Genomic DNA, 24,881 nt, shown 5'->3' with positions numbered 1-24,881 from the left:
CTCCTTTCATCTCCTCTTTCCAGATCTTCCTGCAATTACATTACTTTCACCGCCTCTCTGACACTTTGAATTCTATTACAGCCACTTACGGTGCCTCCTCACCTGCTTGTCTGCATGTTGTGCTTTTCCTCCCTCGATATCCCGCCACGGTCCAGTGATCATCTGTAATTCAGCACATGAGAGGGAAAACAGAGGTGCTGCCTCCCTTTCTGAGCCTTGTAGCTGATATTGGTGACAATTCAGTTGGTCAGATAAAAGCCTGAGAGCTGCTCTCAGCCTGACTCTAGTTTTGCATGTTAAAAGGGCACTTGGTGGGTATTTCTGTGAAGGACACAGGAACATTTCATAATTCTGGATAACAGAGCTGGGTTTGAGTCCCTCCAGGGCATTTGTATCAATGTGGCACTTGGAGCAGCTGAGGTGATGGGTTTGCTGTGGTTATGCAGAGCCAGGACAACAGCGTGGTTTTTGTGATGCTGTTAAGGACATGAAGAAAAGGACACTCTTGATTTCTGGAGAAATTCAGGGTGTGTGCCTGCATTGTGTGTTTGGAGACCGAGTGAGGGAGTGAATGCAAAACCTCTCACCCTGCACTCGGTGTAGGATGCTTGCAGTGTAGTAGGGTGAGCCTGAGCTCTCTGCGCCTGCACTCAGGAGAGCTCCTGTGTCTCTAGAATACCAAGTGGGGCAGAAAACATTGGAAGTCTGCTTTTTAGCCCATGCCCACAAGCTCACCCCACACAGCCTGAATTTGAAGAGTGATTTTTATACATACATGTGTATACCAGCATGTAGATGTATGCATATATGTCTATATTGCTAGAGGCTTATTTATTTAAGTGAAGGGGAAACAAACAAACAAAAAAAACAAAAAAAAACCACAAACAAAAAAAACCCACCCCACCAGTTTTTAATTCATTTTAATGAAATAATAGTGAGGCATGGTGAAAACTGAGAAAATTTTAAAAATGGGGTCTGGGGGGTGGGTGGGAAAGAAGCTGGTGTACTCTGCAGAGGAAACTTGATGGTGTAGTGGAGTATGTGTGTGGGGAACTGGTAGCCTGGAAAAAAGTATCAGTGCAGTCTCTGCAAAATAAGCAAAAACCTTTCAAGAAAGGCAAAGTAAAGATAGAAAATGCAGCAATATTATATTCTTCCCTTTCAGTCCTTTGCATGATTCATTACTTTGATGTCTTCTGTTAGCAGAGTAAATAGACACAATATTGCTCTCCTCTTCCCCTCAGAAACAAAGGTAATTTTAAATTTCTTCCATCTGAATAAAACTCAAAATGAATCAGTTACTCCTCATACAATATCCATAAATCCCTTTGGAATCAAAAAAATCCAAACATCCAGCAAAACAGGACTGCATTGTCCCTCCTGAAGTGTGGATGGATCTCATTCTGTGGTGCCCAGATCTGCTTGGCTGGCACTCATTTGTACTCTCTGATCAACCAAGGAGGGGCTTGAAGATTGAAAGCTTGCTGCGTGATTGTCATTTCTCTGAAAGCAGGAGAGACACAAGGATACAAGAATTAGAAAAGTGGCTCAGCTTTAGTCCTGCACCCAACTTTCCCATGGCTTTGTGCTGTACCAGTGAAGAGAGTCTGTGCTCCAAGAAGCAGTGACTAGACAGGATTTCACGCTGAGGTCCCTTGTCAGGCAAGCTCCAACTCCCCAGGCAGTATCCCTGCAGTCAGGTGGATCCTCTGCTGATCAGGTTAAAAATAACCTATGGCCCTGAATATTCTGTATTACCTGTCTACAGGGCTGAAGAAGTGAAACAGGAATAAAGAGTGCATCTGTGAGCATGCAGCAATCACAAACTAAACTTGGATGCCAGTGATTCAGGTTTTCTAGGTTGTATTTAAATACCCTGCTCCCATGTAAGTCTCTTTCTAGGAAAATGACTCAGCTAGCTGAGTGAGATACTTGTGACCACTACATTCCAGCTCTGAAAACTCGGGGCACTTGTGTCTAAATGTGATCTTTCTGAGAGTCCTTTAGGTTGGGGGAAACCATTAACAACATCAAGTCCAGTGCAAACCTAACACTGCCAAGCCCACCACTAAGCCATGTCCCCAGGTGCCACATCTACAGAACCATTAGCTGCTTCCAGACGTGGTGACTCCACCACTTCCCTGGGCAGCTGTTCCAGTGCTTGAAAACTCGTTCCATGAAGAAAATTTTCCCAATACCCAATCTAAACCTTCTCTGGCACAACTTGAGGCCATTTCCTCTCACCCTGTCACTTACTTGGAAGAAGACTTTGCCAGAACCTCATCTCAAGTAGCTGTAGAGGGTGATAAGGTCTCCCCTGAGTGTTCACTTTGTCTGAGAAGCCTTTTTTTGTTAATTTAATTGGAAAAGAAAAGCTGCCTGTGTAATTTAAGAAATAAGAAGACTACAGATTAGGAGCATGAGCCAAGGAGGGAGTAACAGCAGGGCTAATGTGACCCATTTTGTTTTGTTGATTTATTTGGGGGGGGGGGGGGGCGGGCAGGGAGAGAGGTTAACATTTCCATATGTTAATTAAGCAGTTTCACACATGTTTAGTCAAAAATATTGAAATCCGGGACAGTTGAATTTGGCATTAAACTTTAACAGAGATCTAAATTTGAAGCTACTCATGTCGTTAGAGTTAAGCAAGCACTTAATTGCTTTGCTGGATGGGGTTCCACTAGGAGTACTGCTATTGCTGATTTACCGAATTGTTAGCTGAGAGATTTCTGTAGAAAGGAGTTTAGCATCCACTGGTTTGATGAGTAGTTTCCAACCCCTGATCTATTAGGTGTAGTGAAGAGAAGATCTGTTCTGTACACCCAGTCACATTTGGCTAACTTGCTCTTTCTGGGACAAAGAAAGGGTGTATATATCACACAATAGCATTTTCTTTAATAAATCAAAATGGTTTTTTCGTTTACCTCAAGCCATGCATTTGCTACAGGCAAGAGGCTGCTCTGTGTTTAATGTAAATAACAGATCTATTCTGTCAAGTCCATTCCCAGCGTTCTCCCTCTGACATCGGTGACTTCAGTGGATTTATTCCAGGGGTGAATTTGGCTCTTCCTGTTCTCTGTAGGTAAATCTTCAGGCAGTGCTGATTAGGAGAATGTCAACTGATTTTACCATTCCATTATGCTGGACTTTGTAAAGGTTATTTATATCATTCTACATCAGGGCCCAGTGAGAGAATATTTCTGGTGGCAGTTCATCTATTAAAATAGCTGCGAGAAAGTGTAAACACTGGAGCTAAAAATAAAACTTTGTTTCTCAACAGAGCAAGTGACAGCCACATGCATATTTTCAAATTTTAGCATTCTCATGTTTGTGGAATAGAAATCACATTGCTTCAATTATGTTAATAAACACTCCCATGTTACTGGAGTAACTCCTGTTAATTGGAAGCCAGATGTAAATGTAGCAGTGTCTGCAAAAACTTCTCAGCAGAGGTGTTGGTTGTTTCCCATGCTTTAATGATCTGCTGGCTTTAAAACAAGGGGTTTTCTGGTGTGTGTTTACTGTTGATGATAGATTTTCTGTGTGAGATGACTGTGTCACCCTTGCCTAAGATTATTAATAGATGACCTTAGATCAAATTATAATGTGTGTGCTTACATTATATTTTGTCAAGCACGTTCTGTAAACCATTAAAGCTTTTCTATTGTAAAGCACATACGACTAAGAACTTTGTTAAGTTCAAGCTGTATTATTTGAATGTTTAGTTCACTTTCTATTGTGCCAGTTCAGGCATAAATCACAGTGGTTGTCCTCTCAGTACGATGCTCCCTTTGCCAGTTAGTCATGATGAAATGCTGGAGGTGCATCTCAGTAACTGGCCATCATGCAGCATTGCAAAATATTTTTTCAGGATGGACAGTTCATTTCAGAACCACCTCTGTAAATGTCTGGGTGTGCCACAGGCTGTCAACTCTCAGCCTCACATTTTTTTCGTGTTCATGTTTTTTCTGAGACTGGAGTCAGAAAAAAAAAGCTCTTCAGACAGCACATCATCCTTAACTGGTAAAAATGCTTTGTTTTCCAATCTTACACTACAAATGAGTGCTTTCTGTACTATCATTATATATCCATATTACTTCTAAAAGCAAGTAAAACATGCTGAATAAGATCAATGCTCTCTTGGCTTGCTGCTGCCGGAACTTCTCAACTTGCTGTTTGGTAGGGCTGTCTTGTGCATAGAAAAAATGGGTTCACATAAAAGAGACTCTACTCTGCTTTTATCTTCTGTGTTTCTGATTTTTTTATATTTGTTGTTTAGTTCCAAGGTCAGAGCAGTATTTAGAGTAGCTCCAGGATGGGTTTCAGCCATGCTGGTTGCCCACACACCCTGCTTAGTTGAGTGCAAGGACACACTGGACACGCTTCCTTCCCTTGAGCCACCCCTCTGACAAGAGGACACGGAGCTGTTTCCTTCAGGAATGTCACCACACGTACCACTGAGAGATTTTCTTACGCAAAGAGCATCCCTGAATAACCTCAGGACACTTGGTGTTCCAGTACACCTACCAACACAAACTTTTCTGGTAAAGAGAGAACTTGTATTGGACTTTTTAGATTATTTTTCCATCTCCAAACTCCCATCAGTTTCATGCTTGAGCTAGTAATAGTCTATTATAGTTTATTCAAGTGGTTCCAGGGAATGTTATTGCCATGGATGTCTTTCTCAGGTACTTGGAACCGCATCCTTTCAGTGTGCACGCACAATGTAGTTATTAATAAACACTGAAGCGTCCAGTGGCACGCTCAAGGATTTGCAGCGGCGCTGCTTTTCCTTGGCTTGCTTTTTGAGAGTGACAGTGATTTTCTTAGGTTACCAGCCTGTAATTCAAAGACTGTTCTGCTTGCCCAGCTAATGAAGTGAGAACAACTCTCCCCATAATGCAGTAGTTCTTTCCTGAATAACATCCTGTCAGGAGACACGGAGAGTTGGGATTCTTTAAAAATGCTGGTCAATTTAATTAGAAGCTTCAGATTAAATGGCATAAAGGATATTAAACAAAAAATTACACAAATTCATGATAGTTGGAAAGCAGCTGGTGGATTTGTTCATGTTATTGGAGAGCTTTGGTACAGAGACAGGTAGACTAAATAGAAATCTTAGCAGCATCCCCTGATAAAATCACAGGCTGACAATTCAGTCTGTCATTTTGTAGAGAACTCTGACAGAAGTGTTTTCTTTGCAGCTGAGAAGACAGAAACACATTATGAATGCTTAAGGTCGATGCAAGGAAACAGAGCCCTGCAAAACATATTTAATATAGGTTTGATTTCCTGTGGAATGTTTTCCAGATGTTCTCTCAAACAGGCCTCTAAAAAATGATGTGAGGTAATTTTTTTTTTTTTTTTAAACAAAAAATTCTGGTTTGTGTCACAGCATCTGAGAATCACTATTCTAATTCTTTACTGCATTACCTTGTACTCAGAATTTTCACTGTATTTTTCAAAATTGGTTTTATTACACAAAAGGTCAGTAGTATATAAATATTTATATAACCCAATTTCAGATAAATCATACTTGTTTAGAATCACATTTGAGCCTAGTAGTTTCCCTTAAACCCAAAGGAGACCTAATATATTAAATTAAAATTACTCTCATGCATGATCTCGAGTCGCTTAGAGGATTTAATTAACATTGGTAAACTATGACATTAGTGTTTTGTTAAGTTCTTTTGATTTTCTGTGGCAGATACTGTGTAAGAAGATCTAACTGGTCTCCAGCAGATGACATGAGCAAAGGGAAAGGATAATATTAACAGAAAATGCTATAGAACTTACTTTGCTTTCCACAAAGTGCAGTAAAAGAGCATGGCTGTAGGGTATTAATTTGTTAATAGAAGAATAGAAGGAATACAATGTTTGTACTTTTAATTTTAAAATAGAGATGTGCATAGGTGGAAATGCTTTTCATTTTGCATAACTGAATTTCAAAGACTTAGCTCTCCATTTTCTGCGGTATTAAATGTCCAGGAGGCTCCTGCTAAACAAAAAAGCCTGAGTAGTAACATAAGTACTGGCAAATGTGGTGAGGACGTGGTACAGACAGCGAGCTGGGTCGAGTGTGGGTGCTCCTCTGGAGGGACCAGCCGTGGTGGGCTTTGTGCCTGATGCTCTGAGCAAGCACCCCTGCTGCTAGAAGGCATCTCAGTGAACCCTCTGTGGTCCCTGGTGTTTGTTCCTGTGTCTAGTTATCCCACAGTCCAAGTAGGCTGCCTCTGTGTGATTGGGCATTGTCCATATTTTGCTTCTAGATAACAACACAGTTTTGAGAGGCATGTTGAATCCAGAACCAAGTATTTGCTTGGGTTTAGGCAGCCAGACATTTAAAATAACAGAACAGCAGCAAAACCTGATAAAAACCAGCTTCTTTCAGTTAGTAGCTGGTATTTGGGGTCTAAAATCCTGTGAGTGTTTCTCCCAGTGTTGGAAAAGATTTGGATCAGCTCACGTGAGAGAAACTGCCTTCAGTATTTAGGTGTTGGGAGGCAAATGGTTTGTCATCAGAAATTTACTTTTTAACCCTTCCCACTGGCCAAAAGGTGCAAATGCTGATCTGTCTGTCAGGATGCAGCATGGGATGGGGGCTTCCTGGGGCTCCAGGCAGCACAGAACCTTCCAGGCTGGGCTCATCCCACCAGCCCAGCTCGGGAGCAGGGCAGTCCTGGGCATGGGGCATCTCCTTGGGAACAGGATGGGACATCAGCCCCTGGGCTGAGCTGGGGCCCAAGGCTGGGCAGGGCAGGGGTGAGCAGGAACACCAGTGACCTCAGGGCCTGGACACCGCCATTGTTTGAGAAGGAGAGTAGCAACCAAGCACAATCCAGCCTTTTCAATGGAAAAAATTAGTGGGGTTGCTGTTTAATAAATCCGTGGGAAAGTGACCCCCTAAATAAAAGTGTCAAAGTTTGTAGTTGCTCACAGGTGCTCAGCAGTGTGTGTAGATAGGCAAGGAAGTGTAAGATTTAGTAATATTACACAGCTCTAGTGTCCTTTAATGAAAAAAGACGGGTCAAAGCTACTTTACTACGTGCAGGGAGTCATCTCTCATTACGGAGTTCTTCTGAGGCTTTTTTCATCCCACTGGTTGATAGAGTTGCTTATGTGGCCTTTGCCTCGTTTTCTCGCTGTTCATGAAAGAAAAGAGAAAATGAAATGCTCCTCCAACGATGAAGCCATTAGTTTGGCCACATACCCACCCTTGCAACCAGCTCTTGCACCCCAGCAGAAGCAGCCTCACTCCAGCTGTACGGGAGCTGTTCGTAGCCAGAGCGGGACGCTGCAGTTGACCCCCACAAAAGAAGAACAAGTATTTTGACTTGTTTTTTTTCTGTAATGGTGCCATCTATCACTATGACACACATTCATTGACTTAGTCTGGCTTTTTTCAGTGTCGGATTTATACCTCTTCTCTGTTTTGAATATTGATGCGGCGCTTCCCTTACGTGACTGCACTGCCAAATGGTGTCTAGACGCTGGAGCAGCTCTGACTAATTAGTGTAGTCACCTCGGTCTCTCAGCTCTGGCATTTACGTACTCTTTATGTTACTGCTATAAATAGGTGCCTAAACACAAGCAGCAATGCAGGGAGAGATGGCAGTGAGCACGTCCAGACCTCACCTGACATCCCTGAGGTGTGGCACAGGAGCAGTCGCTCCCTGCATTCCGAACAGGTTGCAACCACTCACTTGGACATCACGGCCCATGTGTGGGCAGCCAGCAGGAGACCTGAGGTCAGTGTCTCGCTCGGTGTGAACATCACCAGTGCCAAGGCAAGGATGAGAGACGTTTCTCTCCTCGAGGGCTCAGCCCTTGTGTACCAACAATACAGTCAAGAGAGGAAAAAAAAGATAAATCAACCCCCGCCATCCCAGTGATGTGGGTGCTTCTTGAGGAGGAATCTGGTTCAGAGTGTTGCTTTCTGATAGCTCATGATTTGCACCAGATCCAAACTAAAAATTGTAGAAATGTTCGACAGCTTCACAGTTTTTATCATACTTTTAAATATTGCACCAATGCTAAAGTTGAATTGACCAACCTTAGAGAGAGAGAACTGATAAATATCAAAGATAACTTCAGGACATCAAAGAACTTTCACAGAACCTTGAGAACAAAAAGTAGTGAAAACCTAATCAGTGTTGCCTATGCGATGGGCTGTGCTAATATAAAATTAAATTGCTTCAAAAATTATATGCAGATTCAATACAATACTGCTATTATAAAAGCTTATTTGTAAGCAAAATGTGAAAGTTTTGAATTGTTCAACTGAGTATTTGAAGAGCCACTATCATAAGGAGAGCAAATTAACTTTGCTTCCTTTGTATTTTTAACTGTTACAAATTATTTTACTGGTACTGATAGAAAGCATTAGAGAATAGCAGGTTTGGGATTTATTTTTTCTCTCCTTTTCAGAAAGGCTGTTTGTTGTTTGAGCAGATTTTCTTTGAATTTGCTGATGGATTATTCTTACTTTTCCAGCTAGTGGTATACAAAATATTTAAAGTTAGCTTTCCAGAGCACACACAAGTTTTCCAGAGCTAAGACAGGGCTAATTTAATTTGTGGGGTCTTTGCCCTACAAAGAGATGATTTTTTTTCCCCTTTTTTCCTCTTCCTGGGAAGAAGATTTCTGGATAGTACCCCTTATTTATGCAAGGAAAAAGGAACAAATCTTAATGTAGCTGTGCACAGTGACGCTTTTGTGACAGAAAAACAAACTAACAGTTCCTTCTAAATGGTTCTGCTGCGTGGTATGAACAATATAAAACTGTCTGTCTGTCTCCAGCAGTGAGATACATCTGGGTACACTGCACATGTAAAACTGTGCGCACTTGAAGGTACAGGTGGCAGGCTCTGTTTGTTCTCTGGATAACAAAACTGTTCACCCATGGGTCAGAAACCCTCGAGTTTCCACCCACAAGTTGTCTCCTGCTGAAGGAGCACTAAGTTAACACAGTGCATATTTTTTGATAGGACGGCTGTTGTCAGATTGCTCTGATTCTGCATCCCTAAAAGGATTGTCTCTTTTAGCCAAACAGTTCTTAATATTCATGCGCAACACTTTTGGATTAATGGTTCTCATTAGGCTAATTTGTCTCTCTCTCTAGATAAACAGCAGTACCACTGTTCTGTTGCTCACTGATGAGCACGCTTTCATCACTGCCAGTCTACTGGAAATGTTTGGGGGTAGATCTTCAGTGAGTGTTAATCAGCAGATCCTCACTGACAGTATTGGAGTATTTTGTGGCAGATGGAGGTCTCTGTTTTTATTTTCTTGCCTTGATTTTACCTCCAGTGCGAATGAATCCACCTAAGCATCAGGTGTAGTTAACAGCTCAGGAGAGGGTGGGAGCTTGGATTGTGTGAAGTTTGGATGACTGGCTAGGGAAAGGTTGTGTGAGAATGTCCAGCAATGCTCAGGCCAGAGCTATCTGAGCTGTATTTGACTTATGAAGACTTAAATGTGCAGTGTTGTCACATCATTACTTTTTATGAGCACAAAAATTCTTCAGAAATTCACATGGAAATCGAGGTGTGTGGAAAAGAGATCAGCTGAGCTATTTTTAGCCTCCTTTAGGGTTTACAACAAGTAAGTTCTTTAAGCAGGCTGTGTAGTAAATGACTGGTTTTATTCCATAGTTATCAGTCCTTAAAAACATTTAGAGAAGAGGAATGTATTAAATGATCTCTGGACCGATGCACCTAATAACCTAAGGGAGAGCTGGACATTTAAGAATGATGAAATGATTACAAGAAGTATTTTCAGGATTATCAAGGTGCTGATTGTATAATCCATTGCTGAAAAGATTTATTTGTGGTCACATAGATAACGCAATCTAGATCTGAAGAGCTACTTTGTTTTGGAAATACAAGAATAACGTATCTGCAGAAGGCTTGCCCTTGCTACTGTGGCAGAGGTTTTTTCATACTACATAGATGTAATAGGCTCTATTCTCTTCTAAACCTGACTTCATCCAGGTATTAGTAGAATTAGAAAAATCCTTGCAAACTGTCAACTCTCTTTGTTCCCAGTTGATCCAAAAGCTGGATTTGAGCCACTGTCTTAATTACTGACTGGGAGAGGAATCACTGCAGTGACAGAGGGTTTCCTTTCCCAGATTTTCTTTGTGGTGCTGCTATTTATCTCTTTCCATACCTTGAGACCCAATTCTTCTCAGCCTATCTCCTGGTAGGTACAATATGTATTCACCAGCTAAGTAGGGATTTTATGAAAATCTGGATATACATGTATACATATATATATATGTGTGTGTGTGTGTGTGTGTAGGTATATATATGTATGAAGGATTGTTAGAGGTTGACTTTTTAAAGCTGTTAAAGGCAACTGGCTACAGATTTCCATCTCAAGGTTAGGTGGCTAAATAAGGCAAGAGAGGGAGTGAAAAGCTTAGGGTTGACTGTGGCTTGAAGGCAACCATGGGTTTGCTGGTGCCAGTACAGTCAGCGAGAGATGGAACTAAAGTAAGGGATTGAGAACAGCTCTCATAAATTCAGCTATAGGCTGCATGGAGTTTATTTATAGGATGCTTTCTCAAACTAAGCCTCTGAACCTTTTGATGTTTGCCCATCGTTACTTTCAGGCCAGTTAATGATGTGTATCTAGTCCCATTCTGGGGAAGGTAAAACAATAAAGCAAACAAAGATAATTAGTCTCTGGAGCATGTAAACAAATAAAGTAAATCACTTGCAAATCACTTGTTTCTGCTAAGTTTTGTGAGGTTGTTGCAGAACTGAAAAAGAGCATTTATATTGTAAATCTGCATAATGCTGGAGCAGTAATGAAAATTCATAGATTATACTATTCTGATTTTGAGAGAGCTTTGCAAAGATTAAACATCTGATCCTGAGATGTTACTGTGGGTTGTCAGAGGCAAAAGAATATTTTTATACCTATTTCACAGAAGAGAAGATTGAAGTTGGAAGGTGATTTTTTTTTTTTTCTTTCCCCCCCACAGATGAAGGTCTAAATAACACTTTTTAAATAAACAGAAGTCACTACTCCAAGATTATAAGATGGGCAAGGGGATGACTGTAGGATGTGTGACCTCATCAATGCCTTGCAAATTTTACAGACCTGAATGGGAGCATTATGTGGCCTTTAAATCAAAGATAATCAGAAGAGATCCTGTCTGTTAGTCCTTTTTGATTTCCAACATGGTTGATCACTGCTGGTCTCAAAGCACCTCCTGCATGTAATCAGTGCTCTCCCCTCCTTGGTCATGGGCTGGACTGAGGTAGGTGAAGATAATGTGGCCCCTCAGCAGCAGAACTCGATGCAGAGCACACTTTGCTTTCATCTCAGCCCTGGACTCAGTACTCCAGAGTTTGGATAAATGCACATTTTACAAGAACAGATTCTCAGTGCCATGGCTCTGTGGGGCAAGGAGGCTGTGCCAGCTGGTCCTGCCTGCTGCCCCAGCTGCTGCTGCCGGCCAGAGCAGGGCTGAGCTCCCTCTCTGAAACCTGGGACACCACCAAAGCAGGTCCTGCTTCAAGTCTTGCAGTAGGAGCCTTGCTTGCTCTGTGAGCACAGACGTACAGTTCTGTGTAATCAGTAAAACAGCAGAAACTGTGTTCTGAATAAAAGACTCCAGTTAGAGTTCAGATCCAGGCAAAATGACTCCTCTCATGATAAAATCAGTCTTTGTCTTTTTTTCTTGGCATGAAAATGCAGGCATTTCTTTTAGTAAAAGGCAGGCATTTCCCTGTTGTTCTGTTCCTTTTTACTGTTTTCTTACACTTTCTTGTTCTGACTTCAAAAACAGATTCTGGAAAGAGGCGCGTCTCAGAAAGAGACTCTCAATGGCTGAAATGCGTCCAATATGCATTTAAGTTGAAGAATATTAAGCCTTGTCCAGCAGTAGAGAGTGTAAGAGGTAAGAATGCCTTCAGGCTTGATTTTTAAAGGTACGCATTTTTCTTCCTGTTGCAGATCTCGCCTTGCAGATTTCTTCACAAACTGCCAGCCTGAGTCACGCTCTGTTAGTAGCTGTCTGAAGGAGAACTACGCTGACTGCCTGCTCGCTTACTCGGGGCTCATTGGTAAGAGGGCAGGCAAGGGTGCGGGCTTGCTCATGAGAGAAAAGAACCCAGACTGCATTTTGAAGGCCTGTGTGAAAGAAGAAGTGGAATATAATACTGTATGATACGATACTAGTTTCTCCACCCACACGTGATGGCCTTGCTTTGTCTCAGAGGGATTCTTGGGGTAGGCTTGTACATTACAAGAAAATTAAGGATGGAAGATAAGGAGGGAAAGGTGCTTGAATTTGAAATAAATGCAAGCTTAAAAAGTAAAGTTTACTAAGAGGGGTGAATGTAGACAGGACCAAGGAGTAGGAATTTAAGTGGAAGTGCAGCTTGCTTGATATTGCAGCTGTCATCACAAGTTTGGGTAAACACCTTCAGAGAAAGGTACCTGAACCTGAGGTATGATACAATAGATCACTCCAGCCTTTTATCAATTCCAGCTGCTATTCTTTCCATGATATCCTTCTGTCCACTCTCAATGTTTTCAGAGATGCCTGTCAGTGAGATGAGCTGAGACCAAATCTGAAATCCTCTTCCCTCCCCAGCGTAGTTATTTTTGTTTGTTGTCACCTTCCTGAGTGTCAGCAGGCACAAGGATGCCTTTATGGAAGCCCGATTCCACATGCCACACTCAGTATTTGATTCCTGAGAGAGGTCATGTCAAGAAGCTGAATGTGTTGTAGAAATATCATAGTTGGGCAGTAAATAATGAGTGAATGTCAAAACTCTGAAACAAACAGATTTGAAAGGCCACCAGATGAGATGTTTTTGAGCTTACAGCCTGCACCTGCTGCAGTGCAGTAATATCCCCTTCTGTTGGGCATGAAGGTGCCAGCTGAGACCCTGAAGCTGATCCTGCTTTTAAATAAATGTCTCTGGAGATAAGATTGAAATGAAAAATACTTCTAAAATAGGTTGGGTTTGCTGAAAAATGACCAAGACCTATACTCAGTGGCTCATTGTTACCATTCTTACTACTCTGGCAGCTAACGAGTGAGGTAAGTCCATGTGGCAATGGGTGAAATGAGATGTGGTGGCTTCAAAGGATATTCTTCTACCACTGAAGAGATTAGGACAGTATGCAAAGGGTATAACATCTGAGCAGTTATGACAGACTGTCATTTGACTCTGAAACAGAGAATGGAATAGCCTTGAAATCTGATCCTGTCAATGAGATTAAGAAGTCTGGCTGCTGGCAAGGAGTAACTGTTACTAATAGATACTTCTGGGTAAGAGCTGCCAAGTTCTTGCTGGACCTGGAGAATTTTATTGGCAGTTTTGCTGGTTTCATTTTTCAGTTTAACCCCAAAGATGACCCAGTTCCTCTTGTGAGGTGTTCTTGTGTTACTGAGGATGACCATGCAGCAAAACGCTGTCACACATCAGAAATGAGGAATGGGTGCCTAAGGAGTTCAAATCAAAAGATCTAGTTCTCAAAGGGAAAACTACACATTTTTCTCCCTTCCTGCTACCCCTAGAGATGTGCAAAAGAAGAACTGACTGGTGTTACAAGACTTCTTTCTTCTTAGTAGTAATTCTGTTAAATCAAGAAATTACCAAAACGCTTTTTGTGCTGAAGCAGTAAATTCCTGCTTCTGATACCAATCTGATATGAAAGGGAAGTAAGGCAGAAATCAGCAGTATAATCTTTCAAATCTCTGCTTAATAGATACAAAACACAAGAAGAAGAGTTAGACTGTGGGTAAGAAGTTGCTATAGATCCTTATGTTCATCAGAGCTTCGGGATCTCCATTTATTTAGGATAAAATACTGTTCATTAAAATAAACTATTCTTTTGTAGCAAAAATTGTACAGTGGATGTGAGTCTGTCCTCAAATAAACGGATGTAGATGAGAGTTAACTTCACTGAAATTAGTGGAATCCCACCTAAAATTAATGTCTTTCAATGGAAATAGAGCCAGTCACAGTTTTTGTATGAGGTGCTTTATCAGTAAAATGGAGAACAGTGTGTAGAGGCTGCTTTAATGTTTGCATCGGGGTGTTCTGTATATAATTTTAAAGATATGTACGCTTTACAGGAAGTTGGAAAACTTCAATTCCTTTAGGCTCCTTGTTGCGGTATAGGGATAAATTAATACTTTCTTTAAATAACAGAAAAATACAAAAAATATTTAATGTAAAAGGAGACTGTGGATAGCCACGTTTGAGTCAGTGCTTTGGTTACAGCCTGGCTAAGCCCTCTGGACCTTCTGCACTCCCATGTGAATTAAGTTTTGCTCTAGGTGCTGCCTTCAAGATCTGCTTTAGCATTCGCTTTCTGACACATTTTCCCCTGTCTTGAGGAAAATCCATCCAAGTTCCCTGGTATTCCTGGGAATTCCATGAGGGTTTGTGTGAATAAGCTGGAGTTGTCTTGGCCCAAAGAAACTTCTGTTCCTTCTCCTAGACTCACCATCCATCTCCTTATTAATTCACCCTAATTTGAGAAACCTCTTGGCTGTGTTCAGGCCAGCTCTGCTTTTGTCTACGATGTGAAGGTCTGGCTGCTGACGTTTGAGGCCATCTCAGAGCGGTTTGATACCCAGGGCTCAGAAAACCAAGCATGTCCTACTTTACTGCTAGCTGCCATGGTTTCTCTGATCCTTTAGTGTCCATCAGCAGAATTTCCAAGATGCCAGCTAGAAGAGAGCGGGAAGAAGGGAAAGGCAGGGAAAAAAGGAGAATCCACCCCAGGAAACTGAGCATATAATCCGCTTGGGTTCACATCTGCCCCCAGGTATAAATGACAGACTGATTTTCTACTTGCTGCTCTTTCAGCCACTCTGTTTTTGCTGGATGCACAGTTTGTGTGCTGTGTACACACTTTCCTTGTCCTGTCTTTCCTGTATTCATCAACCCTAATTGTACCTTGGTATCTGTTACACTTTTAACCTGTTTCAACCCATTTTAATTACCTTATTACCTCTTTGTGATAAGAAAGTCTTACCTCAGTGACCTTTTTAATTTCCTCAGTACCTTTCTGTTTTTTTAACCCTTCACTAAGCTGTTGCTAATTAGATTTTTTTAGCCTACTATTTTCTTTCCATTTGCAAAATCCTCTTGATTTTCACTTTCTCACACTTCTTTTCAGATCATGTTGCAAGGCTGAAATAGTGTTCTGAACCATCACATGGATGAGGGAGAGACATTTTAATGTGTTTTATTTTAATTTAACATCATTCTTCTTATTATTTATCTACTGTCCAGTTTTCATTAACAATGCAAATTATATTTGCCTATTTTACTAAATTCTCTATCTCCATTTAATGAATTTTGAACCATGCTGTTTACTCATCTACTAATCTCATGTAGAATTTGAGCAATTAGTAGTGCAACTATCTGTTAAAAGCTGCAGGAAGCCAAAGGTATGGGATTATAGTCGAATTAAAGAACATCCCAAAACAAGATAAAAGAGGCTTTTTGTGAATTTCACGATGGGACCACGTTCATTTTCACATCCATTACTGTCTTTCTCAGGCCAGCCCCAGTGCCTGCTGTCCTTTGTCTTTCACGTCACAGATGAGGCAGTTTGCATGTTGATTTGTTCATTTCCCAGCACTGCCTGGTGACTGAAAGGCTATTAGCCATCACTCTGTGATTTGTGTTATTTCTAATGTTCCTTTTTTTAGCTTGATGTTTGATAGCCCTTTCCCGTCTCTAATTGCAGACTGTTGGACCCTGGACCTATGGACCAAATTTTCTCTCCTAGTGTACACTTTGGGTCTCTAACATTTGTCCTTCATCTATTCCATCTTCTTAATGACTGCTTTGATGTCAGTTTTGAGGAGATGTGATCACATTTCCTCACGATATATGACCTGTCCTAGAATTGCAAATTATCAAGTGAGGAACATGTTCCCTGAAGCAGCTGGCGGCTGTTCAGGTCTGGAATATCTTCCCCTTTCTATTTAATTTTTCCCTTTTGGTCAGACAAATAAAATAAAGATTCAAACTTCTCAATCCTTAGGAAGGTTTGAAATACCTGGCCTGCTGGGGTAATGCATTCAGTGAGACTACTGGCTCGAGCAAGTGCGCATCGTACGGCAGTTTTCTGATCCAGATGAGTGATGAACAGTTGCTGTACATCTTTTAGGACACAAAACGCCTGCTTTGGTCTCATTTCATTCTTGGTTGCCTTGAGCTGGCATATAAATGGGAGCATATTTACCCAAGAGTTTGTGGCAGAGCTCAGAATGACCCTGTGCTTGGAAAGTTGTTGACAATGTTTGGGAAATAATCACTGTGCTGAAGAAGTAGTGAGACAGCAGGATTGATAATAATTTATTACCTGCGAAGAATTCTGTTGTACCTTTTCATGCAGGCTGGTTTTTGCTGTGTTCATCACCGTAACCCGCTCTGCTGGCAGGGTCCTCCTGAGCACCCTGGGGTTAACACTGCTCCAGGATGTAGTAGGGCTCCCCTCAGCAGGACCAGCATTCTCCTTGCTCGTGCATTTCAGAAATGTTTTTTCAGCCTGGCTGCAGACTCGGGGAGGAACCACACATCTCACACCTGGTTTGAGCCATTTATTTGCAGCAAGGGTTAAAATGAGAAAAAAACACAAGGGAGGAAAGAAAACCAGATTTTTAAGTGCAGCTCTAAGGGCACAGTCCACATGTGTTTGATTTGGCAGCAGAGGCCTTCAAAGAGGTGCTCACTTTTCCCAACCCATCCCTCTCTCTGCCATGGTTTTCTATCTGTCAATTCTGCTGATGCAGCTCTTTGTGGGAATCCTTTTTGGAGGGAAGAAACGTGTCTTCAACGTGCGAGTGGTGTTACAGTCCCTAAAGTGATTGCATTCAAACCTAGAGGGTGTGAAATACGGCGCAGGGCTGGGCGTCAGAGGCTGAGAGGAGCCAGGAACTGTTCAGTCTCCAGGTCAGAGCCCTGCTGTGGGGCTGTGCTGGGAATCCAGCCCCCAGTGCACGACTTCCCGCGGGCTGTTTGCCATCTTGGGATGGAAGGAATGTTTCAGTTCAAAGGTTGCCCAAAGTGCTGTGCTTCACTCTGGTGACAGGCACCGTGATGACGCCAAACTACATCGACTCCAGCAGCCTCAGCGTGGCCCCGTGGTGCGACTGCAGCAACAGTGGCAACGACATAGATGAATGCCTGAAATTTCTGAATTTCTTCCAGGACAACATATGCCTTAGTGAGTACAAAATTAGGTGTCTTTTAATGTGTTGTAGGGTTTTTTTTCCCTGGAATTTCTCTGCTGCTCAAGCGCGTTATGACGCATCGAGGCCGTCGCTTTGCACTTTGTTGTGCGTGGTTCTGTTGTAGGCGTAAAAATTGAAAGAATGAGAAAATACCCCCGAAAACTGTGGTTTATGGCCAAGATTGCAAACATGAGAAGCTGTTGGGGGAAAAAAAAAAAAAAATCAAAACCCAAAGTTCTATGGTATTGAAATATGTTTACATCACAGGTCATATTTGGAGCCTAACAGTCAGGCAGCATCTTTACCATGAAATTGCAACACCTGAGGGGTTTCTGTATAATTTAAGAACTTCATATAAAAAAAGACATGTAGTTTAGGATATGAAGGATTTGCCATAAGTATAAATTGGATTGTGCTTGCAATTTACAGCCAACTTCATTTTTTTTAAGGATATCTGATCTCAGATGCCTGGTTTTAACAGAAGCCTGGGTAGTAACTATTGTAAAGATTTTGTTAAATTATTGATTTTTTTTTTTTTCCCCCCTGTCAGACTCAGTTCCAAATTAGGGACTATTTTAAATTTCAGAATGGCTCAGTGGAGTCGATTTTGGCAGGTTCTCTTTTCAAATTTCCTGTCTGCCTGGAGCAGCATAATTGGATGATATGGAGTGTGCATCAGAGTTTTAATTTCAGATAAATGAGGAGACCAAAAGAGCTTGGCTTCCCTAGTCTTGCAGAACAGAAGTTGAAAGGCTACGTGATTGTCCTCTGAAATTGCATTAGCAGGGCAGTCCCGGGGAGGGGAAGGGATTGCTTGACCTGCAGGACAATGTTGGCCTAAGATCAAAAAGGCAGATATTGGCCATACATATTTAGGCTTGAAACTGGAAAATTTCAAACCACCAGACTAAAGTTAAGAAACAGGCTTCCAGCAGAGGTTTTGAGAGTAAACATGGATGCACAGTCATATTTCATCAGCTTATTCAAAGAAGCAGACGTCATTGCTTTTCTCAAAAACAGTAAATGAACTCATTGATCCAGAATGGCCTGTCCAGCCCTACAGACCCGAGCTGATGCTTGTGCAGGGTTCAGTATTTAAGGAGAGGGTCTGAAAATCTCCATTGGTATCTTCTCAAGAGGCAACATTGCAGTGAAGGCACAGGGAGTTCTGTGCACAAAAACCTGAGTTGCTCTGTATTGTACTATTTATTAAGTTTTGGAAGACCAAATCAATTACTCAAGATCATTTAACAAAAGAAAAAGAGAAAAGAGCTTAAACTTTATGAAGGGTAAAATTTAACAATGTGCCATCAGACCTTCTTCAAGGCTAATGGCAGTTGCCATTTATATCTATTGCAATACCTCAGATTTTATTCAGTTGTGAATGTATTAATTTCTAGAGTGTTGCAGGTTTCTTTTAGAACATAAAGACAGAGGGATTCCTTGTCCTTTCTTTTGCCATCAGTACAAAAGCATTAATGAAGATAAGTCAAAGACATTGGAGGTTACTGTGAGACAAATTATGTCATCCTAGCTGCAAAATAATGTCTTCTTCAGGAATAAATTAAAGGGGTTTCTGGATTTTTTACAAAGTTTTGTCTTTCAGAATAGGAATTTTTAAAAATGTTTATTTTCATTAGTGGGCCTTCCACTGCCTGGAGAAAATGTTGCTAAAATCCAACTTATTTTATACAACAAAAAAAACTTCCTTTTCCACAGTAGGAAGAAACTAGGAATTTCTTACTTTTTTTTCTTTTTTCTTTTTTTTTTTGTATATTTCCCCTTCCAAATGGAAAATAAATCTGTTATTTGGGGCATTCACAACAATGATCTAGTTGAAGTTGCCCATTGCAGGGGTGTTGGACTAGAAGACCTTGAAAGGTTCCTTCAACCCAAACAATTCTGTGATTCTGTCATAGAATCATAGAATATCTCAAGTTGGAAGACACTCATAAGGATCAAATATGATTGTATAAAACAATTGAAGAAGACTAATTGTAAAGGCCACTTGTTACTTTGAAAACTGGAAGGATTGAAGGTATTTCTGTGACCATCCTTGCAACAGTGGAAACAAAGAGTTACTGTGATTTTGGGAAATACTGCTTTTTATATTGCCCCATTCAGGGAAACACAAGAAAACTCACCCCTCTTCCCACTTTGTTTCCATTAATGCATCTCATTCTGGTGCTTTTTACAAGTTCTTCTCTTTGCTTGTTGAAGTTCTGAGAACTAATATCAGAATAAAATACATCTTTTTCAAAAGAAAATTACATGTAAATTATTTTATAAGGCAAGGAGTGCCACTGAGAAGAAGTGTTAATAACTTCCACATATTAGTCCCCAGTGAAATTGTTTGATTTCTTGTACAAAGAATTTGAAATAAGAAATCCCCAAATCCTTGTTGAATCCCCAAAGACCTGATTAAGAACTGTTTTTCTATTTGTTTATAAAAACTCCAACCAATTTACTCTTGCTATAAACACACTCTTTAATCCTGTGAAACTGTGATAAGCTTTTTAACTTTTATATTCTGAAGTTTTAGTTTAACCATGTTTCCCTCACCCAATTATGCAGATTTTGATTGAAAATGGTAAGGAAAAGATTGCCTTAGTTAAACTATTTTGTAGTTATAGGCATAGTCATTTTACTACAATAAGCTGTAGAAATAAATATTTATCCTGTTCTCTGTTTTTAGTTTGCTCTATAACTTCACCTGTCTGCGTTAGGACATGACATTCAAACTGTATTTTAAATCTTGAAAGTAAATTTTTGAATCTTTTGGATGGTAACAAATACGATTATGGTAAGTCCTAAAGCTTCTGTCAAGAATTACTGGAAACATTACAAAGAAGAGGCTGCACCAAATAATTATTTATGGCCCCAGATTTTCAGTTTATATTTCTGATAGGTTCAAAAATAAGACACATTTTTCAGCATAAAATTGAGTTTCTATAAATACACATTTTGAATGTAATAATATTAATAATAATAATAGCAAGGAAAAACAACTCAGTTCTGCTTTTTGCCTTTTTTTTTTTTTTTTAGAAATAGAAAATTGCCTGTAATTTATTTTCACAGAAAATGCAATTCAGGCCTTCGGCAATGGCACTGACGTGAACGTCTGGCAGCCAATCGTACCAGTACAGACCACTACAGCCACAACTACGACAGCTTCCAGACTTAAAAACACAGGGTCAGAGACCACCAACAACGAAATACCCTCCCACAATGATTCACCAGCATGTGCAAACCTGCAGGTAAGAGAGTTTTGTAGTTGTTGTTGTGCATAAATGGCAGTTTTTCATAGATACCAGTCGAGTAGTCTCCCACTGCCTAACTAGATGCCTGCCTAAATTGGAATATCTGTTTATTCCCATGGTGTAGCTGCATATTTTGTGAGCTATCAGACACTCTTATTCTAAATCAGAAACTTGCATATCTCCAAGTGGACTTTATTGCCTCGCTGACTCAGAAACAGGGGATGGTATTTAATTTCTTATCACAGGTTTGAATACAAATGTGGCACTCTCCGAATCCTGCCAGGATATGTCAGATTAAATTAATCCCTTGAGTACTCCTAATTCAGAGGGAACCCTTAATGTGAGCTAACATGTGCTGCTGCCTTCTTTCTTAAGTTACTGGCATTAAACTCAAGGTTTTGTGGCTGAGTAGGTCTGGAAGATTAGAGAACGTGTGGTGCTACAAGCTGCATGTTGAAGAAGCTGGACAAAGATAAAACTATTTTGAATCTCCTGAACTGAGGTCGAGGTCATGATGTGATTTTGGCCAATGGCTGTAATGATTTTCTTTGACACTTAAATTAGGCTGTTGATAGTGATTCTGGATTTAGAGGCTCACCACTTGCTGAAGACTGTTTCTCCAGCTCTTTGATAGATTGAAGGACTTGGGCAGGAGACAACAGCACGATCGAGGCAAGAAAAAGTTAGCAAGAAATGTAAAATGAAAACATCTTTAGGCCAGATTAGAATTGGGCTATAAAAATTTCTGGTGGTTTAAATGCAAAATTAGATCGGGCAGGGATAGATCAGCTCGCCCTATTTATTTTTGTCTTTACAGAAGGAAAATTGCTATATGACACAAATGTAAGTGTCCAAGCTTTAAGATCTCAGCTGATATTAAGAATTTTTCTGAATTTCTAGATTTCACTTTTAAAGTATTGATTTTTCACTTCTCTATAAAAATTTTTATTTTATTTTCTAAATATTAAATGGTTCCGTGTGCACTGAACCAGAAATAGCTTATTTCTAAAAAATATGTTTTGCTTCTTTAATTTTTCCTGCACCGTTCTCTCTTCATCCTTTTCCAGTCCCTGCATTTATTTTGCATTGGAGAATTGTGTCTGCATCAACATAAGGGACATTACAGGGTCACAAGATATAGGGGATTAATGATAGATGGTGCTGAGTTCAGGCCCTTCTGTTTTAATTCTGTTTTTCACATCTGTGCATTCATTATTATTTAAGCTTTGTAAGTTATTGATAAGAGGGATTGTTGGAAGCAGATATTGCTATTTTCAATAGTCATTTAACCAAATAGAATATGCTGAAAGAAATTCAGCCTTTTAAACCCTAAACTTGGAATATCTTGCACTTAGAGCAAGACCTTGATGGGATATTACTGAGTCACTAGATGCTATATTAAAAAGTTGTGCTATGGGAGAGATCACATTTTCCTTCAGTGTTTGTACAGCCCCCTGTAGAGTAAGGCCTCCAGATGCTACCAAAGTACACAGAATAAATAAAGAGCTGAAGAAATGGCAAGTGATCACAAATCCCGTTGGATTCTCTTCAGTTTGCAAATGCTCCTTAAGCCTGAATAGATGTTCCTTTGTTTTGAAAATGACTTGAATTCTTCCCCGTCCTTCCTCCTGTTACTCTGGCACTGTGAAGTCACATCCCACATGAGTTTATCAGCTCTGGTTTAAAGCTCTGCTACAACTTCAAGTGTACCCCACAATGTCCTTGGCACAAGAAGAAAAGAAGGTTTGTAGGGAAAATAGGTTCCTTTACATAAATGATCTCTGCTATTTGGTAGAAAATGTAGATAAAGTCTGCACTAACGGGTCGCTGAAGTTATGTGAACCAAGCAGGTTTTATTCCTGTGAAGCACAATATTCTATGCCACTTCCTTCTGTCAGAACTGAAACACAAAGAACAAAGCTCTAATATTTTAATGCATTTTTCAAAAAGAAACTTACGAACAGAGCCAAAACAAGCCCACGGTTTTTTAAAAAGAAACCTATATTTTTTGGACAGCATGGTGCCACTTTGCATGTGAGACTTAAACCTTAATACAAATTTTATAAAAGAACTGGTATTCATAGTGCACTTGGAGAAGGGTATTCATTCCAAGCCTCTCCTCCCATGAAAATATGCCTTTGCAGTATTTTCAAAACATGAACTAGTGCAGCCAAAAGCATTTTTTTATGCCTAGCAGCTGAGCTGGAAGGTTTCTAGAGGGCAATATAGCCTGAACGCTGTGAAAAGTCAAATTACAAGCATCAGTCTCAGCACAAAAAGACAATGGTAGAGAGGGGCTATGGAAGTGGTCATTGAGATGCAACAAGGCTGCATATTCTAAAAACTACAGCGAAGGAAGAAAGAGCAGGAAGTGATTGATTAATATAAATTGCCATTGAAGTAAATACAGCAAGGGAAGAGAGAGCAGGAAGTGATTGATTAGTATAATGTGCCACAGAAATTAGCAAATACCAACCTCCCAGGACTGTAAAATACATGGCACTAAGCCAATCTGCCAAAGAGCACCACTGGCTGAGCAATTTTTGATACTTTTCTTTCTGACTTGTTCAGAATGGTCACATGAAGAGCAGGAGAGCATCGATGGTTTTGTGGCTGTGCCATGTTCTACTGCACAAGGAAGCCTGGGAATTGGGAAGGTGGTGAATGTTTAAAGGAAATAGGAGATGCTCTTTGTTCGCCTGTACTCGATATTTATTTCAAAAACCTGTTGAAGATTTGGACTCTAAATAATGTTTATTTTAGTGATGCTGTTCAGAAGTTGTTCTTCATTTGAACTTATATTGCTATGACAATCCTATTGTCATGGGTTGTTTTCTTATTTCAAATTGATACAGCAAAATGTTTATTTCTGATATCTGCTAACTTTATGTTTACATAGGCATGGATTGTGTAAGATACTCTTTTTTTCTGTCCCTGTATTAAATCAGTGTTCTGTCTTTGCCAGGGAGATGCTTAATTTTTGTCAAGAATCCTCTAAACTCTTTTTACGGACTTGATTTCTAACACAGTAAATACTAGTTAGGTTTATACACAATGCTAAATTAAGTATATTTGAAGTGCTTGACATCTTGCAAAGGAGCACCACATAAAAATAACATAAAATATTGTGAACGAAAAGGAAGATGAATCCCAACAGCATGTTCCTTATACAGGCAGATTTTATTAAGTAATTGCCAACCATATCTTTTTTTTTCTTTTTTTTTTTTTTTTTTTTTGGTAGCTTCACTCTAATGTTTTGTGTTTAACTGACATACATGTTAATCTTTCATTTTCAGTCATAACTTGCGTTCAGTATTCCAGTCAAAAAATTATTCTGGTCTTCCAGTCTCATGTTCTTCCCCCACTGTCTGAACCGTCGTGGTGGATTATTTGAAAGGCACAAAAGAATGAGTTTGGATGTGTACTCACACCATGTATTCTTCAAAAAAAGGCTGCCTTTGCATTTAGGAGGGATGGATAGACCTGAAAGATGATAATGAAATGAATCTCAAGTGATAGACTAGTTGTTCCTGGGTCATTGCAGAGATAAATAAAAAAACTAAGACTTTCTCACTGGGTTTTCTGTAATATTTTAAAGGATGTTTTGCAAAAGACAAAAATTGTAGAAGTCAAGATGGTTAAAGACATTTAAGTAGATATATGCGTCAGTCTTGCTAGCTAGCCCTATATTTTGTTTTCCCATATTTATTACATCTTCCTCTTGATTTGGATGTTCAGCATGCAAAGAGAAATTAAGGTTTTTGTGCTTTTGAAGAATGTAGCAATGGACAGGTATTTGGTCCTGGTCCTTTGGACTGAAGACAAGTCCAGTATCTAGATGTTGTTGTGCGCTCAGCAGCAAAATTTAAAAACAATGGGATAGAAAATGAAAATATCAAACATTTTGTAGGGAAAAGAGAAATCTGGATGAATATGCGAAAGAATATGTCAATTCTTTCTATTTGGATGTAAGATTAGTGAGTGTTTTTAGGTGTGGATCGTAATGCAAGCTGCTCTTCCACAAATTCGTGTAATACTTGTGATATAAAAAAATATTTATACTGGTGAATCCTAGGACAAAAACAGGAGGGAGGGCTCACATTACTCTGAGAAGAGCAGGACTTAAACGTGACTCAGACTGAAAATGATTCTACTTTTCCTATGTAGATCTGTCTGTGCAGACCTTCAGCACTGTGCAGGGAGCTGCTAATCTGGTGGCTTAAGTACCCTCTGTAATTGCTTAATGTTGCTTCCCAGGTGCTAAATACCATTATTCAAAAGCGTTCTGTAGATGTTTGGAGAGGGTTAAGAGCTCCAGTGTAGCATTCTGAGGATCAGGACACAGCAGGTGAGGGTTTCCATGGGCTGGAAATCGGGTGGTGTGTGAACATGAGCAG

At 40.2% G+C, this 24,881-nt stretch overlaps 1 protein-coding gene across 2 annotated transcripts in view; it reads left to right on the top strand.

Moving 5' to 3' along the window:
• The window catches only part of GFRA1 (GDNF family receptor alpha 1), a 132,736-nt gene that overhangs the window by 87,805 nt on the left and 20,050 nt on the right, over positions 1 to 24,881 (top strand). For both annotated transcript variants that reach the window (XM_040071871.2, XM_040071869.1), the window contains exons 5-7: positions 11,968 to 12,077; positions 17,083 to 17,217; positions 20,303 to 20,481. In XM_040071871.2, coding sequence (XP_039927805.1) covers positions 11,968 to 12,077; positions 17,083 to 17,217; positions 20,303 to 20,481 — 424 coding nt within the window. The remainder of the gene's footprint in view (positions 1 to 11,967; positions 12,078 to 17,082; positions 17,218 to 20,302; positions 20,482 to 24,881) is intronic.

Source organism: Hirundo rustica, chromosome 8, assembly GCF_015227805.2.
Source record: "Hirundo rustica isolate bHirRus1 chromosome 8, bHirRus1.pri.v3, whole genome shotgun sequence".
Classification (NCBI taxonomy): Eukaryota; Metazoa; Chordata; class Aves; order Passeriformes; family Hirundinidae; genus Hirundo; species Hirundo rustica.
The sequence above is the reverse complement of the archived record's forward strand: the minus strand, read 5'-3'. Positions and strand labels throughout refer to the sequence as shown.